At 35.6% G+C, this 23,270-nt stretch overlaps 2 protein-coding genes across 2 annotated transcripts in view; one reads left to right on the forward strand and one right to left on the reverse strand.

Moving 5' to 3' along the window:
• The window catches only part of tex264b (testis expressed 264, ER-phagy receptor b), a 64,671-nt gene extending 54,476 nt beyond the window's left edge, over window positions 1-10,195 (reverse strand). Inside the window, exon 1 of the mRNA XM_073826290.1 lies at window positions 9,763-10,195. Coding sequence (XP_073682391.1) covers window positions 9,763-10,107 — 345 coding nt within the window. The 5' untranslated portion in view covers window positions 10,108-10,195. The remainder of the gene's footprint in view (window positions 1-9,762) is intronic.
• A 1,757-nt stretch (window positions 10,196-11,952) lies between these two features.
• On the forward strand, window positions 11,953-13,897 carry gpx1a (glutathione peroxidase 1a). The gene is made up of 2 exons (XM_073825372.1): window positions 11,953-12,255; window positions 13,259-13,897. The coding sequence occupies exons 1-2, from the start codon at window positions 12,031-12,033 to the stop codon at window positions 13,607-13,609; spliced, it is 576 nt and encodes a 191-aa protein (XP_073681473.1). The 5' UTR covers window positions 11,953-12,030; the 3' UTR covers window positions 13,610-13,897.
• Window positions 13,898-23,270: the final 9,373 nt, after the last annotated feature.

Raw genomic sequence — 23,270 nt, forward strand, 5'->3', positions numbered from 1 at the left:
TTCTTAGCAGTGCATATTAATAATCAAAACAAATTATGTCAATTGCAACAAACATACCCATGCTACTTAAAGGAACACTCCACTTTTTTTGGAAATAGGCTCATTCTCCAACTCACCCCAAGTTAATATGTTGAGTTTTACCGTGTTTTTTTTTTTTTAAGATTTATTTTTGGCAAGATTTTTTATTTTGATAGGACAGATCAGAATTGACAGGAAGCAAAGTGGGAGAGAGATGGGGGTGGGGTCGGGAAAGGTCCTCGAGTTGGGATTCGAACACGGGACACCCGGAGCACAACGACGCTGTATGTCGCCGTGCTGCCCACAGGGCTATCGGTGCCGACAAGTTGAGTTTTACAGTTTTGAAATCCATTCAGCCGTTCTCCTGTTCTGGCGATATCACTTTTAGCATAGCATAGCTTAGTCATATTACTCCACCTGCTGCGTCCATATTACGGCAGCAAACTTCATTGACTATTATGCCGGAATTGGAGTGCAGTTCCTAATCTTATCGGCATAGAAAATCGCAGTTTTACATTTTCCGCCGGTTTTAGTACACGATATAACTACAGAAGAGTCAAGTTTTAAATAGGAAGAATATCGAAACTCGTTGGTCATTTTTGAACGCGATGCTATTGGTCTAATAGGATTCAATGATCTATGCTAAGCTATGCTAAAAGTGATATCGCCAGAACAGGAGAACGGCTGAATGGATTTCAAAACGGTAAAACTCAACTTATTAACTCGGGGGGAGTTGGAGAATGAGCCTATTTCCAAAAAAAGTGGAGTGTTCCTTTAAGACATATATCACAAAAAATGAATACTATAAAATATCACAAAAAATATAATACTTGCCTAAATAAAAATAAAAAATAAAAAAACTCAAGCTCACTGTAGACAAGTAAAGAAAAGTAAACAGTGAGTGATTAAACAAGAATAAGAAACTAATTTCATGCAATAGAAAAAAATACTACAGTAGAACAAATAAATAAAAAACAATACATACATTGTATAAAAGTAATCAAATGTATTAAAACACTGCATTATTAAAATGAAATATAATTATTAAAGTTAAAAAAAGTTTAATCAAGAGCAGTGAGAGATTTATTTCTCTTTTGTTGTTTGATTAACATGAGCGACAGACAGCAGGAATATTAGACTGCTGTCGCTAAAAATTCAGCTTGGAAATCACAGGAATAAATTTGATGTTAAAATATATTTAAATAGAAAGCAGTTATTTTAAATAGTCAAAATATTTCAATTTTACTGTTTTTGCTGTACTTTGGATCAAATAAATGCAGGGCTGGTGAGCAGAAGAAAAACAAAAATTTTACTGTTCAAAAACTTTTGACTGGTAGTGTACAAGTGTGTGTATTTAACCGTTTAAGGCCTATAAATCGGCAAAAAAGTCTGTTCAATACTCCCACACTCTATGAGCATCGTCTTCACGTGTGCACGCTTCTCAGACAGTGTGCCTATAGTTTACAATAAGTTTTTGATAATATGCAAAATAATATACGTTTTCATGAATATACAGCACAGCAACATCACATGAGCCTGTAACCTCAATAGATTCAAACACCAAACCAATTTAGATCAAAAACATATATTTTACAATACAATGAATGCCCGATGGCCCTACCTTGTTTTTCATTGAGTATCCTGTTTTGCTCTAAAACACATTACAGAAGTGTAATAGACTACCATTGCCATTTCCTGTTGACTTTAAATGTCAGTTTAAAGGCAAAAGGTTGATGGTTTATGGAGTCAAACCAGCAACCTTATGACTTTCAGTCTTCACTGAGCCTCAACCACTACATCACACCAGGCCATACAATAAACTACCTATCAAAATACCAGTAAGTCATACAACAATAATCACATCCACCTGCTGACAACTGGAAAAGCTCATACAGACTCTGAAAATTGAGTTTAAAGGAGATGCAATGTGGGTCCAGGAAGGAGGGTTAACTTTGAGGTGGCATGTTTAGTCACGACTGAGGTAAACGTCTGAAAAGAAAAGCGTGTAGACATTGAAATATGGCGAGAAAAGATAATTCAAGACAGTAAACTGACAGACAGACAGACAGAAGTACTGATGAGCATATGTAACTGTCAGCGTCGCACTTCTGTTTTACTTTTGTCGTTTTACTTGTCAAGTAACAGTCAAATCCATTTCAGGCAAATTTGCGGAATGTCACCGAGGTTACGTTGTTGCGGCAGTCCTCTGGGAAATCGACTCCAAAATACCTTGGAAGGCAGACTCATTTATTCATCACTTCAGACGCGCTTTAAAAAGCTCTCGCATCTTCCCTCCCCTCCTCGCTGTCACCGCCGCTATCCGCATCTTCACAGTGGACTGCCTTTTCATGTTCCTGCCATCCTCAGACAGCCAGGACGCTGCGAAAATACTAATAGTTTTGATGGCGGGAGCCAGTTGGAATTCGGTTCCAAGACGTTTGTTGACAACAGGACGCTTAAGTTGCTTCCTGAAAATGGCAGTTTGTTGATGTTATCTTTTCTGTCACTCGTCAGTTTTCATCAGGATTGATGGATCATGAAGATGATCAGAATAATCTAGCAAGCTCATCAAATCAGTTCTTTAGAACAGAGAACACTTGATTAGGGCCTGTTTTTGACATCAGTTAAAGGCATCCCATGATCTTTCTGCTACAAGCCAGAATATAAAATATGCTTTTAAACTTCCTGGTGTTGCAAAACAGATAATAAATCTGCATATTTCTAAGTTTGAAAAGTATGAACCTCATTGGTAATGGTAAAATACAAACTTTTGATCAACAGAGCAGCACACTGTCAGAAAATCTTCTTTTGTATTAATAATTCCTTTTTAAATTTGCTTTTACTTATATATTTTCAGTTTCCGTTTCAATTTTAATGTGCTTATATTGATTAATTTTTTATTTATTTATTTTTGTAATGTATATAGGTCAGCTCAAAAGTTTACACACCCCTTGCACAATTGTGACCATGGACCACAAAACCAGTCATAAGGTTAAATTTGACAAAACTGAGATATATACATGCATATGAAAGCTCAATAAATAAGCTTTCTATTGGTATATGGTTTGTAAGGATAGGATAATATTTGGCCGAGATACATCTATTTGAAAATCTGGAATCTGAGGGTGCAAAAAAATCAAAATACTGAGAAAATCACCTTTAAAGTGGTCCAAATTAAGTTCTTAACAATGCATATTACTAATCAAAACTTACATTTTGATATATTTATAGTAGGAATTTTACAAAAAATCTTCATGGAACATCTTTACTTAATTTCCTAATGATTTTTGGCATAAAAGAAAAATCAATAATTTTGACCCATACTATGTATTTTTGGCTATTGCTACAAATATACCCCAGCGACTTAAGACTGGTTTTGTGGTCCAGGGTCACAATTAGCAAAAAAGTTAATCTTTTTAACTAAATACGAGGGATCATAAACATTGCATATTATTTTTTATTTAGTACTGTTATCCTACCTAACAGATGTTTACATATAGTCCACAAGACAAAATAATAGCTTATTTTTTTTAATGATCCTGTTCAAAAGTTTACATATTTGGTTTTTAATACTGTGTGTACCTACACTCCCAGTCAAAGTTTTTGAACAGTAAATTGTTTGATTTTTTAAAATACCAAGCCTGCATTTATTTGATCCAAAGTACAGCAAAAACAGTACAATTTTGAAATATTTTTACTAATTAAAATAACTGTTTTATAGTTGAATATGTTTTCAAATGTAATTTATTCCTGTGATTTCAAAGCTGAAGTTTTAGCATCATTACTCCAGTCACATGATCCTTCAGAAATCATTCTGCATTCTTGCTGCTTAAAAAAAACATTTATCATTATTATTATGTTGAAAACAGCTGAGTATAATTTTTCAGGTTTCTTTGATGAATAGGAAGTTCAGAAGAACAGCATTTATATGAAATAGAAATATTTTGTAACATTATAAATGTCTTTATCTTTGTCTCCGAGCTTTTGAATGGTATAGTGTATAATGTTACAAAAGCTTATTATTTCAGATAAATGCTAATCTTTGGATCTTTTTATTCATCAAAAAATCATTTTAAAAAGTACTGTTTTAAATATTAATAACAATAATAAAAAAATGTTTCTTGAACAGCAAATCAGCAATGGCTTTTGAAGGATCATGTGACGCGGAAGACTGGAGTAATGATGCTAAAATTTAGCTTTGATCACAGGAATAAAGTGCATTTTAAAATATATTCAACTGGAAATCAGTTATTTTAAATAGTAAAAATACTTCACAATATTACTGCTTCTGCTGTATTTTGGATCAAATAAATGCAGGCTTGTTGAGCAAAAGAGGCTTCTTTAAAAACATTAAAAATCTTACAGTTCAAAAATTTTTGACTGGTAATGTAAATGATCCATGACTGTTTTAATTCTTTTCATTTTATGTTTTGTGATAGTTGTTTTTGAGTCCCTTGTTTGTCCTGAGCAGTTCAATTGCATCTGCAGTTCAACTTGCATCTGAAGAAGCAACTTTCTAGCATCTTTTGCATATGTGAACCCTTCCCAGCAGTTACTGTATGACTGTTTTTTGTGATCTGTCTTTATACACTGAGGACAATTGAGGGACTCATACACAACTATTGCAAACATTCAACGATGCTCCAAAAGGAAACACAATGCATTAAGAGCTGAGGGGTTGAAAACTTTTGAACACGATGATGATGTGTAGTTTAAAGAGGCCATCTAAAAAAGCCAAAGTATTTCATTTAATACTTTCCAAAAATGATTTTACTAGTTTTAGTGTACAATAACAGAAATGTTTGGAATGACATTAAGTAAATCATAACTGAATTTTTGGTAACACTTTACAATAAGGTTCATTAGTTAAACATTAGTTAATGTATTAACTAACATGAACTAAGTAACCATGAGCAATACATTTGTTAATGTATTTACTAATATTTGTTAACGTTAGTTAACGGAAATACAGTTGTTCATTGTTTGTTCATGTTAGTTCACACTGCATTAACTAATGTTAACACAATTTGAATAATGTATTAGTAAATGTTGAAATTAACATTAACAAAGATTAATAAATGCTGTATAAGTCCAGTTCATTATTAGTTCATGTTAACTAATATGGTTAACTAATGTTAACTAATGAACCTTATTGCAAAGTGTTACCGAATTTTTATTTTTGGATGAGCTATCCCTATCCAAGTGGTAGATCAGGTATAAAATATACTCACAAATATACTCACATTTTCTCTGACAGTGCAGTATTGGGACTCAACGTCTTGACATTACTAAAGTCTTTGTTATTACATAGTTATTACATTCACATCAAAGAACCAGTCAATACTACTGCCAAAAAGCATGCACACACTTCAAATCTGAAATACTACTAAAAGTGCAACTGTGCCAACAGTCAGCATCACCTATTCTACAAGTGCCTACTGCGCCTATTTTTTCTTTTCATCATTTTGACTGACTTGCAAAAGGCCGACGTGGAGAACAGAGAAAGAGCAAACCCTAAAAACTCTCCGTCACTTAGGGACTGGAATGCCTTTCAAGGCCCTTCACAGAATCCGGCATGTGAAGAAGTCTCCCCGGCTCTTCTTATCCATGGCAACCATCTTCAGACCCATGGGCTTTCACTTCCACCGCATTGTTTGGCCTGATGAGAGGATGTTCCCAAAAGCTTGCGGGCTTGCAGACTACAGTAGCAGTCAGTGAATCAGAAATAGAGGGACCGCGGTGGTCACGCCAATCCTTGTGGTAAAATCCTTCATCCCAGAGGAGTCCATTGTTTTCCAATCCTGTTCCTGCCTCTCTCTACTTTTCTATCGGCAGCCTTTGGGAGCTTCTGACCCCTGGGTTTAGCACCCCAGGCTCCTGTCTTAACGAGCTGAGATCATTATGCCAATTAGCTGAACTGGAGCAGGACTTGGCCATGGCTGTATGCGTGGAGCTTTGGACAGTTGCTAATTGGGGACTTGGGGAAAGAAAAAATGGTCTGCCATTGACAATGAGCCTTTGAAAGTAAGACCGAGCTGTCAATCAAGAGTCAGACTCCTTTCTAGTAGGGCTTTCTGGTGGGAGGCTGAGTACACATTAAAGCTATAAAACGATTTTGACTGGTCAAGGAGGAGGTGGGCAGGAAGTGTGAGAAATGTGATGATGCAAGAAGGTCTTGTGCACAAACAGGAAAACCAAGCGACTTTCTTTGCCAAAACGAGTCAAGAAATAATTCCAGCAACACTGTCAGCCTACACAAACTGATTTCGAGCATCCTCTGCTACAGAAATGATGGTTATTTTTTGATTGCCCCATTAGCTCCTGTTGAGTTTTTTTTGCCAGATAAAAACATACATAAATAGATAGACAAAAATACAATCCTAAATCCCAAACAAGACACTCTGTTGCCAACTTGAAAAGTGATTCAACCCAGAGGGCAACTGGAGTCGCTAAGGTCTGACGAACAGTCACAGAAGTTGTGGTAGAAGCTAATTTATATTCCCTAAAAGTGTAAGGGCACTAAGGGCCAACAGGGTACGTATAGGGCACCAACTCTTGACACATTTTACCTTTTCTGCCTTCCTCTTTATGGCATTCTGAGATCAGGTTCAGCCCAGGCTTGGGTTCATGCAATAATAACCTCGGTGCCTTTCTCTAAATTCAAACCATACAACCTAGATCGCTTCAATCGCCTACTTAATTATGCTTGTCCTCTTTCACATTCTGTACTATTCTGTACTGAACTGGATCCAAAAAACATCAGAATTTAGCTCTTATGAATTAAAAATACATACTTGTGACCCTGGACCACAAAATCAGTCATAAGGTTAAATTTTTTAAAATTTAGATTTATACATAATCTGAAAGCTGAATATGCTTTGCATTGATGTATGGTTTGTTAGGATATGACAATAAAAATATGTGGAATCTGTGGGTGCAAATATATATATATATATATTGAGAAAATCGCACACTGCAAAAAATGTTTTTCTAACTTTTCTATCTCTAACTTTTTTGTCTTGTTTCCAGCCAAAACATCTAAAAATCCTTAAATCAAGAAGGATTTTTTTAGACAAGTTAACATTGTTAAGTGTTTTTTTTTTTTTAAACATGCAAAATAATCTGCTGATGGGGTAAGAAAAATAATCTTGTTTTCTGTTTGAAAAAAAAAAAATCTTACCCCATTGGCAGATTATTTTGCTTGTTCTAAGCAAAAACTTAAGTAATTTTGACTTGGTTTTTTTTCTGAAAACAAGAAAATAATTTTTACTCGTCTAGAAAATCCTTCTTGATTTAAGCATTTTTTGATTTTTGGCTGGAAACAAACAAGACAAAAAATCTAAGTAAGAAAAGCTTTTTTTGCAGTGCAATGCATATTACAAATCAAAGATTAAGTTTAGATATATTTACGATAGGAAAATATCTTAATGGAAAATGATTTTTGGTATAAAAGAAAAATTGAAAATTTTTACCCATATACCCATGCTACATAAGATTTAAGTTTTGTGGTCCAGGGTCACATGTATATAATGCATAAAAACAAACTCTCATGATCTGTTTTGACTTGAATACAGCTGATCTCTCCCTGGAACAACAAAGGGATTTTTCAAAATATGCTCTTTTCAATACAATTACAAAGTCCAACTTTCAAAGATATATGAACAAATCAGTTGTTCATATATCTTCATATATATTCAGTTGAGTCAGATCTAGATATTGCCTGAATCGATTCGATTGACAGAACTGGTTTGAAACATTGTTCACTTGTCAAACCAATCTGCTGTATAACTTAAACTTGGGTGCACTGAAAAGATAAGAGTATTTTATTTTTGTGCAAGAAAGTCATGCAGGTTTGAAACTACATGAAGGTGAAAACTTAATGAAAGAATTTCTCTGTTCCTCTAATGTTTCCACCTTTTTACTTTGGTAAAAACACAGCTTTTACAGATAAATGCATTCAGTCAAAACTGGTTTTATAATGTAATGGCCATAACTAATTTTCTGGCTTTAGTAATAATGCACTACACTGCGAGAGGCAATAAGGAATATGGAAAATACACCAGGCAAATTAGAAAATTTAACACCATTTATCATGATTATATATGATCAAATGAGATTATATGCGATAAGAGCCACACAATAACAGATAATCCAATTATATCAAAATAGCAGAACATACAAACATATTCCACCCCCACATGGTCAACTGCATAATAAACATTATTGCACAAAATGACTACATCAACATCTCCATCTAGTGGTGTGTGAGGACCAACAACTCCATACGTTTCATTTCTAATAGAAATAATACATTGAAATTAATAAAGAATAAAAGGAATATCACAATACAGACTTAGTGCGCAAAACATCTCTAATGTAAAGCCCTCTTGTAAGACCTTTGTAAGAGATTAGCCTACTTAAGGGAAAATGAACAGTCAAACAAACAAACTAAACAGCAGATTTAAATTAAATGAATGCACTAAAGTAATTGAAGCAATTTACTTTCATGAGGGAATTAAAGTGTAATGCATGTGCAATGTGTTGGATGTGCCGAGTGCTGCATACTGAGTGCTCTGTAAACAGGAAACAGCACATGCATGTCTAAAGCCACAGCTTACACTTCACTGCTACTAATAGAATTTTGTTATTCGCACGATGTATATATTAGTCTGATATAATGAGGGACTTAGAAGGTAAAGTACATTTTAAATGGATGTTGTCTGCAGGTGGTTTTGTATTGCCTGTGCAATATATGATACATATGGAATGTCTAATGGAAAATTAATGAAGAAATACAGAAGGAATCACATTATTACTTTAATTCGCAGTATATTCTTCTAAATGTAATGTGCCAGGTGGACCATCAGGTAAAGTGGGCCATTTAAGCTACAATTTCAGAGCATAACAATGGGTTTTAATTACAGGGACACAATTTCTAATAGTGATAGTTGTTCATGAGTCCCTTGTTTGTCCTAACCAGTTAAACTTCCCGCTGTTCTTCAGAAAAATCCATCAGGTGCCACAGATTCTTTGGTTTTTCAGCATTTTTGATTTTGAGATCCTTCTTTTCACACCGAGGACAACTGAGAGACTCATATGCAACCATTACAGAAGGTTCAAATGCTCACTGATGCTTCAGAAGTAAACACAATGCGTTAAGAGCCGGGGGTGAAAACTTTTTGAATTTGAAGATCAGAGTAAATGTAACTTATTTTGCAAAATAAGACAAATGTACACATCTTCATTCTGTTCAAAGTTTTCACCCCCCGGCTGTTAATGCATCATTTTTCCTTCTGGAGCATCAGTGAGCATTTGAACCTTCTGTAATATTTGCACATGAGTCTCTCAGTTGTCCTCAGTGTGAAAAGATGGATCTCAAAATCATACAGTCGTTGGAAAGGTTTCAAATACACAAAAATGATGGAAAACCAAAGAATTTGTGGAACCTGAATGATTTTTCTAAAGAACAGCGGGCAGTTTAACTGTTTAGGGCAAACAAGGGACTCATAAACAACTACCACTAAGCATAAAAATAAATTGCAAAACAAAAAAAATGCAAATCAGTCACTTATCCACCTGGCACACTATAAGTTTGGTCTCAACGTTAAACATTACCACTCCATATTCACTCCAAACTGCCAATGCAGCAATAAAGCAGTATCTTCTTCTTGACATACCAATACAGTCCCTAAGGACCCCCATGAAGGTACACCAGTGTCCTCATTCATTTAAAGGTCTACTCACCTTCTTTGGATCATCATAAAAGATCCCAATGCATGACAGCTTGGGTCCAATGCTGCAGCTCTCTTTGAACAGTGACCCACAGTCTTTATAAGGTCCCACTTTGTATTTATAGGCTATAGTGATGCTCCTGACCGGGGGTAAACCAGTCCTGATGTGGATTTCAGTGATGAGTCCAGAGTACAAAATATAAAATACCGCTATTAGAAAAATTACTAGAGAGGTGAAGCCTATGAGGCTTAAAATCTGCCATTCCCACATGTCAGCTGAATGCTGTATAGTGAGGTTAAAGTGCAAGAAAATAACCGAGAGAGATTTTTTATCAAAAAATAAGTCTCCCTTGTTCATTCATTCAAAAATCAGCCTGGGTATAGGGGTTTTACTGAGCGACCGCATTAGTTAAATGGTTTCAGATAAGAGGATTTCTATAGAGAAATCAGAACTTAGCTGAAGATGTTATGGAGACACTCAGAAGCACAGATTCACTTCCCTAAACAGAACAGGTCGCGGTAGAACTTCCTGGACGGAACCATTCGATTGTTGTAGGGGTAACTGTTACAAGCTATTTACTTCTTAAAAGTGAATGACTGTCGTGTTTTCTAAACACTTACAATTCACTGTCACTAATATCTCTCATTTATAATTTAATACAGAATGTTTTTCGAAAAGGTTTGAGTGTTTCACATGTGTATGCCGAGGGGTTGATCGTATTTGGTTCGGACTGCCTTTATGCAACATAATTTAAAAATCTCAAACTGCGCACAGAAGAACACGCAAATTAGACAGCAGAGAAATCAGCGACTTGTATAACTTTCAGACAATAACTTGTTTATACTGTGCTTTTGTAGTCTATGTTTTACTGTATACACAGAAGAAATCGTTCATTAAAGTCCACTATTTAGAGAAAAATCCTGCATGTTTCCTTTTATTAAATGATGTACACTACCAGTCAAAGGTTTTTGCACAGTAACAGTATATATATATATATTTTTAATGTTTTTAAGTCTCTTCTGCTCCCCAAACCTGCATTTATTTGATACAAAGTACAGCAAAATCAGTAATATTGTGAAATATTTTTTACTATTTAAAATAACTGTTTTCTATTTGAATATATTTTAAAGTGTAATTTATTTCTGTGGTCATAGCGAAGTTTTAGGCATCATAACTCTAGTCTTCAATGTCACATGGTCCTTCAGAAATCATTCTAATATGCTGATTTGCTGTTCAAGAAACATTTGTCATTATTATTATTATTATTATTATCAATATTTAAAACAGTTGAGTTTTTTTCTAGGAGTCTTTGATTAATAGACAGATCAGCATTTATATGAATAAAAAAATAAAAATAATAATAAAAAGCTTTTGCAACATTATACACTATACAATTCAAAAACTTGAAGTCAGTATAATTTATTTATTTATTTTTAAGTTTTTAGAAAGAAATTATAGAAATTCATATTTTTTATGTAGCAAGGATGCTTTAAATTTATAAAAAATGACAACATTTATAATGTTACAAAAGATTTCCATTTGAGATAAATGCTGTTCTTTTCAACTTTCTTTTCATCAAAGAAACCTGAAAAAATTTACTCAGCTGTTTTCAACATAATAATAATAGCAATAGTAATAATAATAAATGTTTTTGAGCAGCAAATCAGAATATTAGAATGATTTCTGAAGGATCATGTGCCTGGAGTAATAATGCAAAAAATGCAGCTTTGAAATCACAGGAATAAATTACATTTTAAAATATATTAAAATAGAAAAGAGTTATTTTAAAGAATAAAAATATTTCAGACTTTTATGGTTTTTGCTGTACTTTGGATCGAATAAATGCAGGCTTAGTGAGCAGAAGAGACTTCTTTAAAAAAACATTAAAAATCTTACTGTTTAAACACCTTTGACTGCCAGTGTAAATGTATCGAATCTATCAGTAATATAAAAATATTAAATGTATTATTATTAATATTTTTATTTAAAATACAATTTTATTTTAAATAAAATATATTATTATTTATTTATTTACTGTACCTGCTAACTAACTACTAGGATATGCAGGGCTTGGAATACAATTCCCCCATTTGACAGAAGATGGCAGTGTTTACCAGTAAGTATTTACCTCTTGCTGCCCTCTGACGATACAACATGCACTTCCTTGAATTGTATTTACGCGCCTCCCCTGTCTGTGATTCAAGGTTCAACTCAAGGTTCAACCTAAGGTTCGCTGGTAAACCATCATTTCGAGCTACGCAGTAAACGGCGTGTGCGAGCATGGCAGGGTCCGTGAAGAAGTTTTATGATCTGTCCGCTAAACTTTTGGCTGGGGACCTGCTGAATTTCTCCTCTCTCAAAGGTAAAGTGGTGCTTATTGAAAATGTGGCGTCGCTTTGAGGCACAACAGTCAGGGATTACACCCAGATGAACGAGCTCCACAGCAAGTACGCTGATCAGGGCCTCGTAATTCTGGGCGCTCCCTGCAACCAGTTCGGGCATCAGGTGAGACTTTCCAGCAGTATGGCTCATTCTTTACTTACTCCTTTTTATATATTTTCGAGGACGAGTTATATTATAGATTACGTCTTATATTAATACATAGATCCTGTATACAGATGTTTATAGTGTTATGAATTTATATATTCTATATATTGAAATATAATTTATTTCTGTGATCAAAGGTAAATTTTCAGTATCATATTACTCCAGGCTTCAGTGTCACATGATCCTTCAGAAATCATCCTAATATGCTGATTTGCTGTTCAAGAAACATTTTTATTATTATTATCAATATTTAAAACAGTTTTCAGGATTCTTTAATATATTTTTAAAAAATTATATCTTAAATAAAAAGCTTTTGTAACATTATACACTAAACCAATTCAAATCTTGGAGTCAGTATAATATTTAGGGGAAAGGAATTATAGCAGTTAATACTTTTATTTAGCAAGGATGCTTTAAATTGATCATAAGTGATGATAAAGACATTTATAATGTTACAAACTATTTTCAATTTCAGGTAAATGCTGTTCTTCTGAACTTTCTATTCATTTTTTCAACACAATAACAATAATGTTTTTTGAGCAGAAAATAAATTTTAGAAGGATTTCTGAAGGATCATGTGACTCTGCTTTGAAATTACTGGAATAAATGACATTTGAAAATATATTTAAATAGAAAGCAGTTGTTTTAAACAGTAAAAATATTTCAAAATTGTACTGTACTTTGGATTAAACAAATACAGTGATTTATTTAAAAAAAACATTCAAAATATTACTGTTCAAATACTTTTGACTGGTAGTGTATATGTATGTATTTCCAGAGGTTTGCATTATAGAAGTGATTGTTTCAAATCTTTCACAATCTGGTATCACTATCAGCAAAGCTTTGTTCATTTTGCTAGCGCTGACAATGAACAATACATGCATTATTAACTGATTCTATGCTCACATGCCATTATCTGATTTATTGCATAACATATTGTGCAATTTTGGTTGCTCAACAGGAGAACTGCAAGAATGAAGAAATCCTTCAGTCTCTGAAATATGTCCGCCCTGGAAATGGTTTCGAGCCCAAATTCCAACTTCTGGAGAAGATGGAAGTGAATGGTGAGAAAGCCCACCCTCTGTTTGTGTACCTCAAAGAGAAGCTCCCTCAGCCCAGCGACGACGCTGTGTCCTTGATGGGTGACCCCAAATGCATCATCTGGAGTCCAGTGAACAGAAACGACGTCTCCTGGAACTTCGAGAAGTTCCTCATCGGCCCAGATGGGGAACCATTCAAGAGATACAGCAGAAGGTTCCTCACCAGCGACATTGAAGCTGATATCAAAGAGCTTCTGAAGAGGGCGAAATAAGCCTGGCGACCTCCTCGTGTTGTGGCCATGCAAGATAGACCGTCCATTTCATATCACTTGTAGATTGGTTGATACAAGCCGACTGTGCAGACATGATTAAAGTGCAACTGTTTTTTAGACTGTTTACTTAATGAAGATGCTTCCTAAAATCTTTCTGAGGGAAGCTTCTGATGGAACTGTAAATGTTTATTATAATAGTTGTAATTTATCCTTGAACTGCACAGCTTAGGTTTTGTCTTTCAACTGTTAACTGAAAAATAAACTTTACAAAAAACTTTCTGTTCCTTATTTCAGTTTACAGCACTGGAAAAAAACTGAAGCAGTGCATATTACAAACCTCAACCTTACATTTTCACTTCCACTTTTTTTTTTTCATTTTAAATCACACACAGTAGTATAATTTCCCCTTGGCACAGTTTTAAACGGTGTAGTTTTGTGGGTTTTATAATGCAGGGTAAATGGATTAAGAGTAAGTTAAGATCAGAGTAATACTGAATCCAGTTTAGAAATTGCTTTGTCATGCTGACATTGTGCAAACACTAAAAATGACTCCACAAAGTGCAAGTGAAGTGTTGTCATATCATGCTTACATTGAAATTTGTCTTTTACCTAAACAGAATGATACAAAATTTTCACTTTCAGGATTTTTATTTTCAAACTATGCAGAAGTTTTGAAGATACAACAAAAAATGTAATTAAAACTTAATCACAGTAATGTTTTTACCATTTATAACCAAAAATAAGATTTTTACTGCAAGTGTCCATGACCCATGAGTATTTTAAAGCAATGAAAAGTCTAAAAGTGGAACTTAAAAGTTACAATGTTTATTTTGCTTTTGATACAATCAAGCTTCATAAAATTATAGTTGAACCACTGATGCCACATGGACTCTGCCTTGAACATAGTACTGTTGTCTATGCAGGGTCAGAAAGCTCGGATTTCTTAAATATCTTATTTGTGTTCTGAAGATGAACGAAGGTCTTATGGGTTTGGAACGACATGTGGGTGAGTAATTAATGACATAATTTTCATTTTTGGTTGAACTAGCCATGATGAAGTCTAGCCCAAATGTATATACAGTGTTTTGCGAAAGTATTCATAACCCTGCATTTTATGTTGCTGCCTTATTTTAAACTGCTGATTTTGTTTCCACATCAATCTACACTCCATAATGGCAAAACAAAATTTTAATTAAAGCTGCAAGCAGCGTTGACCGGGCCCTCGCCGACTGGCAGTCGCCATCCCGATAGCATCAGGAAAACGGTGCCCAGTTGGCACATGCATTCACAGTAACCCTTTGGACTAACCCTAACTGTCTCTCCTCCTGTCTGACTCTTTCTCTTGCCACCCATCCCCCCTCCACTTACCACACAAACACACACATAGAGTGCAGAGCAGAGTGAGATCAGATATGTTTTTTAATTTTCTTTCATTCGTGGAGTTTTGTATAATTGTGAAATGAACTGTGTTTAATCAGAATGAATAGTTATTTGTATGAAAAAAGTTTCAAAGAGTTAGGATGCTGCACTTTAAATATATAATAAATCATTGAAAATTGAAAATGGAAAATGAAATTCTAGGCAGGCTATCTGCCTCAAAAACACAGGAAACAAATATTTGAATGTATTTTGTATTTTTATTTATTTGCCATGGCAACAGCATTTGATGCATCAGAGACGCCTTTACAGACTCTCATCGGCCGTGTTTTTACATCATTCTGATGAAGTTTGAAGAAAATCGAGTACAAATATATTGTTCGTTGTTCGTTCGTGTGTTAGTTCATTAACCATTGTTAACAAAAGAGACCCTATTTTAAATAGTTACCATGTTTTATGATCTACAACCATTTTTAAATATTATTTTAATGATCTATAAGCATCTGTGAAATAATTATAAACAAATATATTAAAAATAAATACATATTAACTTAGTTGATGTATTTGTTTCTCATTCTAATTAAGTGAACTGAGCAGTATAGTGTCATACTTATAAGATTTTTTATTCTATCAGTGAGATTGTATATATGTATATAAATCATATAATTTTTCCTTAAAAGATTAAAAAAAGATTTTAATGCTCTTTAAGCACCTATACAAAATAATTATGTAAAAGTACACTGACAGTACAGTATATATTAACTGATTCTATGGATTATTTTCATTCTTATACACTGAGAATGAGCTAAATAGCATTATTGTTCAAACGATTCCTTATCTTATGAGGACCTCTAGTGTTCATCCCTGGTACTAGAGCTTTAATCTGACAATTTATATGACACTTTTAATGTTTTTGGGGCCTCTGAGCATGATAACATTTTGAAACTACACGTATTTCCTAAGAATTTCTTGTTCTTTATATGTAAAAAGTTTTGATGAGTTAGAATAATGCAATTTAAAGATATATGGAAATAACTCTCCATCTTTTTTACTGTTACTTTCATAAATCACCACATCAACACCGTTCAAGATATCCCAAAGCCGTTCACATTTTAACATCTTCAGTATCTTGGCACCATGTTGACAAAGTTTGATGTGCACTGTCTGATTCTGCTATGAGTGATATGAATTTATTCAGCTATATTTTTCCAAAAATCCACATTCAAATCAAAATAGCTGACTTCCTGTTGGTCGTAGCTAATGGGTGTAAATTTTTTGCAAAAAAAATCTGGTGAGCAAAAATTATTAGGCTGTAGTTAAGAACTGTTAGTTTTATGAACAGTTAGAATGTTTTGTATATGCAGACAAGGGCTTTATGATGGGCCTGATTTGAATTTAGAAAAAAAAAAAAAAATTCTTAAACATGTTTGAAGTTCTTAATAGATTTCACTGTTGCACATTTAGTCTTTTTATTTTTTTTACAGTAATGTGCATTTTGCAGTTTGTTTACATGGTGTACATTGGATGCACATATTTATGACTTCTTGTTACAGTATTCATTTAAAATAAAAGTTGTTTAAAATAAACAACTGTGCGCACCCTATTATTAATGTAGATGTGTATTTCAGTAATAAACTTAAGTAGGGGAGTTTTAAGTTACCAGCATTTATATCAAAATAGTGATCCCATGTCTGCAAAACTAACATTTTAAATGAAATATTGATAGCTAATCGATATCGAATCGAAACCATAAAAATAACAATCGAATCGAATTGCCAAATTGGTCACAATACCCAGCCCTAATTCAGATCCTAATGAATAAACAACCAAGAGTTTAAATATTCCCTTCTATCTCCTCCTCTCTGACTCTCTCTTTCCACCCATCCCCCCTCCCCACTCTCACCCTAACACTCAAAAAACACACACCCACTTACCACGCACACACATAAGTGCAGAGCAGAGAGGGATCAGATTTGTTTTTTAATTTTCATTAATTCATAGATCTTTGTATAATTATGAAATGAACGGTGTCTGATCAGAATGACTAGTAGTCTGTATGAAAAAAGTTTCAAAGACTTTGGATGCTGCACTTTAAAGATATAATAAAATTACGGCTATCTTTTTTTACTCCGATTTCAATCAATCACCACATCAACACCGTTCAAGATATCCTAAATCTGCTCGCAATTTAGAATCTTCAGAATGTTGGCATCATGTCAAAAAAGTTTGGTGTGAATTGGTTGGTTTTCCCGAGAGAAGTATATAAAATTCCACAGCCTGATTTTTCCAAATATCCACATTCAAATCAAAATAGCCGACTTCCTGTCGATCGTAGCTAATGGGTGTAAATTAGAAATGTTTCTGGCTTGATGAGATCAATATATGTACCGAGTTTGCTGACTGTAGGACAAACTAAACCCCCAACTTTTGTCAAAAGGTGGCGCTATGGAGCGCCTGCTCCACGCCCATTTATGGGCTTTTATCAGTGTCTAAATATCATTAATACAGATGTGTGTGTGAAGTTTCATGAAATTCTGAGTATTTTAAGTGGCTCCAAAACACAAAAAGCTAAAGTTAAAGTTTGGCACGTTGCCATGGCAACATGATAAAAGTTATCGATAATGCAATTCACAGATTCTCATTGGCCATGTTTCAACATTATTGAGAAGAAGTTTGAAGCAAATTGAGTAAAATTAAGAGGTTGATTTAAAAGCATTTAGAAAACGTTGCGCTTTGTGCTGCCAGTTGGTGGCGCTATAACTTTGACTCCTAATAGTCACATCTCTGTGATCGGCATCATAAGATGAACAAACTGCTGAAGTTTGGTCAAAATCAGACAAAGTGTGTTAAAGTTATTAGACACTTCCTGTTTCTCATTTCTCGCCATAACTTTGTCGCCCCGCCACGGCCAAACCGTTCGAGATATCAAAAATCCCCTGGCAATTTTGCGTCCCCAATGTCTTGAGATCATGCTGACCGAGTTTGGTGGCCATCGGTGGAAAGGTCTAGGAGGAGTATTTCAAATTCCATTGCATGCGCTTTTTAGACATCCCTGAATAGCTGACTTCCTGTTTGGTGAAGCACGGACTGTGAGCACGGAAGTTGTTCGGCCCGATGAGGTCTATATGTGTATGAATTTTGGTGACTGTAGATCAATTGGTGTGCACTCCAGAGTCCCTCAAAAGTCGCAATTTTTAATGCTGTGCCACGCCCCCCCCAGGTGACCCCCCCATGTCAACGTCTGTCCGGCCCTGATGGCCGCAGGTTCCAATGTGTGTGCAAATTTTCAAGAGTTTTCGTGTATGTTAAGGGCCCCAAAATCCCCCAAAACATTGAAAAAAAAATAATAATAATTAAAGCTGCAAGCAGCGATGAACGGGCCCTCGCACACGGGCTCACCGCCGACCGGTGGCTTTAGGAACACAGCAAACGGTGGGCAGTATGCTTTTAATACAGTAAATGTAGGAAAAATAGATCAAAGTCACTTAAATGTGCCAAACTTCCTGCTGCCAGCTGGTGGCGCTATGCCTATAACTGATTATTGGCATGTAGATGTGTTCAGGCCAGCACTTTGATCAAACATATGAAGTTTGGTGCAGATTGACCTTTGGTATGTGTGAGTTAGTGCAAGATATGATATATCCTGCTGCCAATAGGTGGCGCTATAATAATATCTGTATATTGGCCTTTAGATGTCTTCAGGCCAGGACTTTTACCAAACATGTGAAGTTTGAGGCAGATCGGACATTTTATGGCTGAGTTATAACAACTTTTATGTCCATGGCGAAACATCAAACTTTGTCAGGCCGCCATGGACACGCCCTTTAACGAAAACTCAAGATCTTGACAATTTAACATCTCTAAGGCCTCGAGATCAGACTGACCAAATATAATGTTGATATCATTAAATCTCTAGGAGGAGTTTGGTACAAGTCATTTCCTATTGCCAACAGGTGGCGCTGTGATTATAATAGAATATAGGCCTTCAGATTGGTTCAGGCCAGGACTCTTATCGAACATGTGAAGTTTGAGGCAAATCGGACATTTTATGGCTGAGTTATAACAAGTTTTATATCCATGGCGAGACCACGAAATTTGCCAGGTCGCCACGGACACACCCTTCAACGAAAACTCAAGATCTTCGCAATTTAACATCATTAAGGCCTTTATATTAGACTGACAGATTTTGGTGTTGATCTGATTAAATCTTTTGGAGGAGTTTGTTGCAGAGTACAGCATGACACTTCCTGGTGCCAGCAGGTGGCGCTATGAGTAAAACTGAATATGGGCATGTAGATGTCATCAGGTCAGGAGTGTTATCACACATGTGAAGTTTGGGGCAGATCGGGCATTTTATGCCTGAGTTATAGCAACTTCCTTTTTCATGGCGAAGCATCGAAATTTGCCAGGCCGCCACGGACACGCCCTCCGATGAAAACTCTAGATCTTCGCAATTTAACGTCACAAAGGGCTTTAGATTAGACTCACCAAATTTGCCGTTGATCCGAATAAATCTCTAGGAGGAGTTCGTTCAAGTATGACGCCTGAAAATGGCAAAAATTACACAAATTTTGCTAAGAAAATTAAAAATAACCGACTTCCTGTTGGGTGTCAAATTTTGCTCCAAGAGGCTTTTTTGTAGGTATTGGTGAGCTAGATGTGTGTACCGATTTTCGTGCATGTACGTGAATCACAACTGAAAGCGCACACCGCGGAACGTGTAAAGGTGGCGCTATCGAGCCATTTTGCCACACCCACTTCTGCAACCCATATCAGACGTAAATTTTCGCCAGGTCTGATGTGTGTGCGAAGTTTCATGAGTTTTCGGGTATGTCAAAGCCCTCAAAAATGCGATTCATTTTGGAGAAGAATAATAATAATAATAATAATAATTAAAGCTGCAAGCAGCGATGAACGGGCCCTCGCACCCGGGCTCACCGCCGACCGGTGGCTTTAGGAAAACAGCAAATGGTGGGTAGTATGCTTTTAATACAGTAAAAATAGGAGAAATATGTCAAAGTCACTTAAATGTGCCAAATTTCCTGCTGCCAGCTGGTGGCGCTATGCATATAACTGATTATTGGCATGTAGATGTGTTCAGGCCACCACTTTCATCAAACATATGAAGTTTGGTGCAGATTGACTTTGGTATGTTTGAGTTAGTGCAAGATATGATATATCCTGCTGCCAATAGGTGGCGCTATAATAATATCTGTATATTGGCCTTTAGATGTCTTCAGGCCAGGACTCTTACCAAACATGTGAAGTTTGAGGCAGATCGGACATTTTATGGCTGAGTTATAACAGCTTTTATGTCCATGGCGAAACATCAAACTTTGTCAGGCCGCCATGGACACGCCCTTTAACGAAAACTCAAGATCTTCACAATTTAACATCTCTAAGGCCTCGAGATCAGACTGACCAAATATAATGTTAATATCATTAAATCTCTAGGAGGAGTTTGGTACAAGTCATTTCCTGTTGCCAACAGGTGGCGCTGTGATTATAATAGAATATAGGCCTTCAGATTGGTTCAGGCCAGGACTCTTATCGAACATGTGAAGTTTGAGGCAAATCGGACATTTTATGGCTGAGTTATAACAAGATTTATATCCATGGCGAGACCACGAAATTTGCCAGGCCGCCACGGACACGCCCTTCAACGAAAACTCAAGATCTTCGCAATTTAACATCGCTAAAGCCTTTTTATTAGACTGACCGATTTTGGTGTTGATCTGATTAAATCTCCAGGAGGAATTTGTTGCAGAGTACAGCATGTCACTTCCTGGTGCCTGCAGGTGGCGCTATGAGTAAAACTGAATATGGGCATGTAGATGTCTTCAGGTCAGGAGTGTTATCACACATGTGAAGTTTGGGGCAGATCGGGCATTTTATGCCTGAGTTATAGCAACTTCCTTTTTCATGGCGAAGCATCGAAATTTGCGAGGCCGCCACGGACACGCCCTCTGATGAAAACTCTATATCTTCGCAATTTAACGTCACAAAGGGCTTTAGATTAGACTCAGCAAATTTGGCGTTGATCCGAATAAATCTCTAGAAGGAGTTCGTTCAAATATGACGCCTGAAAATGGCAAAAATGACACAAAATTTGCTGAGAAAATTAAAAATAACCGACTTCCTGTTGGGTGTCAAATTTTGCTCCAAGAGGCTTTTTTGTAGGTATTGGTGAGTTACATGTGTGTACCGATTTTCGTGCATGTACGTGAATCACAATTGAAAGCGCACACCGCGGAACGTGTAAAGGTGGCGCTATCGAGCCATTTTGACACACCCATCTCTGAACCCCATATCAGACGTCCATTTTCGCCAGGTTTGATGTGTGTGCAAAGTTTCATGAGTTTTCGGGTATGTTTAGGCCCTCAAAAATGCGATTCATTCCGGAGAAGAAGAATAATAATAATAAGAAACGGAGCAGATCCAATAGGGTCCTCACACCATCGGTGCTCGGGCCCTAATTAAAGCTGCAAGCAGCGATGAACGGGCCCTCGCACCCGGGCTCAACGCCGACCGGTGGCTTTAGGAAAACAGCAAACGGTGGTCAGTATGCTTTTAATACAGTAAATATATGAGAAATATGTCATAAGTCATTTAAATGTGCCAAACTTCCCATTGGCAGCTGGTGGCGCTATGCCTATAAATGGCATGTAGATGTGTTCAGGCCAGCACTATTATCAAACATATGAAGTTTGGTGCAGATTGACCTTGGTATGTTTGAGTTAGTGAAAGATATGATATATCCTGGTGTCAACAGGTGGCGCTATGATAATATCTGAATATTGGCCTTTAGGTGTCTTCAGGCCAGGACTCTTACCAAACCTCTGAAGTTTGAGGCAGATCAGACATTTTATGGCTGAGTTATTACACCTATGTCCATGGCAAAACATCAAACTTTGTCAGGCCGCCACGGACACGCCCTTTACTGAAACTCAAGATCTTCACAATTTAACATCTCTAAGGCCTCTAGATCAGACTGACCAAATATAATGTTGATTTCATTAAATGTCTAGGAGGAGTTTGCTATAAACCTAATCCCCTGCAAGGACTTCAGATAATGCCAACTGTGAACCAAATGTGAACATTTTCCCTATATTCTGATGATGATGATAAGAACATGTAATTCATGATGATAACAAAATGTTATTATTGCTTGCATTACATTCACCACTTCTGCTTAAATCGTTACCTATCTGTACAATTTGTATGTGGATATTGCTTTGCTGGTGACTCCTGTTATAAGACATCACTCTTAAGCGCTACATAACTAAGAATCAATTAGGAAAACGGTGCACAGTTGGCAAATGCATTCACAGTAACCCTCTGCTTGTTTGGATTTTAAGTTTACTGAATTGAAAGGGTTACACTTGAAAATCAACACAGAGACACATACACACAATATATAAAATGTTGCCATCCAGTTTCATTTGTTAACATTAACTATATTAGTTAACATGAACAATAATTAAATAGCATTTATTAATGTTAAATAATATTAAGCTAAAAAAAAGTATTCATTTATTGTTTAAAGGTAAATTAGTTTATGTACTGTGAATTAACATGAACATGAACACAGTTCATGTGGGTGTACAGCAATACACAAAGTGCTCTATAAACGCTTAATTCTTTCAAAATATCTTTAAAAATCAAGTTGAGTGTTTTAATGGGGCGATATATATATAACTAATCTTAAAATGATGGTTTTCGGATGTTTTGAACAGATAACAGCAAAGTTTGTTTTGTTTTCAAAGTTTGTCTTGAAATTTTTAATTATTATAATTTTATATTCAATAAATACACTATGAAAATATTGTCTACAATGAAGATTATTCACTCATGCTTAAAAGTTGTATTTTTCTTAATCTTTTGCTATGTGACTGAATAGGACAAGTTCATGGTACAGTTCAGTAAAAATAAATAAAAAACAACAACTGCAAAATACAAACAATGAAAGATTTAATGACCCTTTATATTTTCTCAAAGTATCAGACATATTTATGTCGACTACGCTACAGCAATGTGCATCTTCCTCAAAGATGGTCTTAAGCAAAACAGCATGTTCCACTGGTCTCTCTCCCTTACACCCCTCCCCCCTTCAGTCACTCTTCAGTGACTCAATGGTGACTGAACACAGACAGGCACAGGCAGAGTGACAGCAGGTTTCTAATTTCTTTTTTTAATTTTCTTTAATTCATAGAAGCTTGTATATAATTGATATTTACACCACTTGCTCAGAATGATAAGATCTCTGTGTGAAAAAAGTTGTAAA

The sequence above is a fragment of the Garra rufa genome, chromosome 20 (assembly GCF_049309525.1).
Source record: "Garra rufa chromosome 20, GarRuf1.0, whole genome shotgun sequence".
Lineage (NCBI taxonomy): Eukaryota > Metazoa > Chordata > Actinopteri > Cypriniformes > Cyprinidae > Garra > Garra rufa.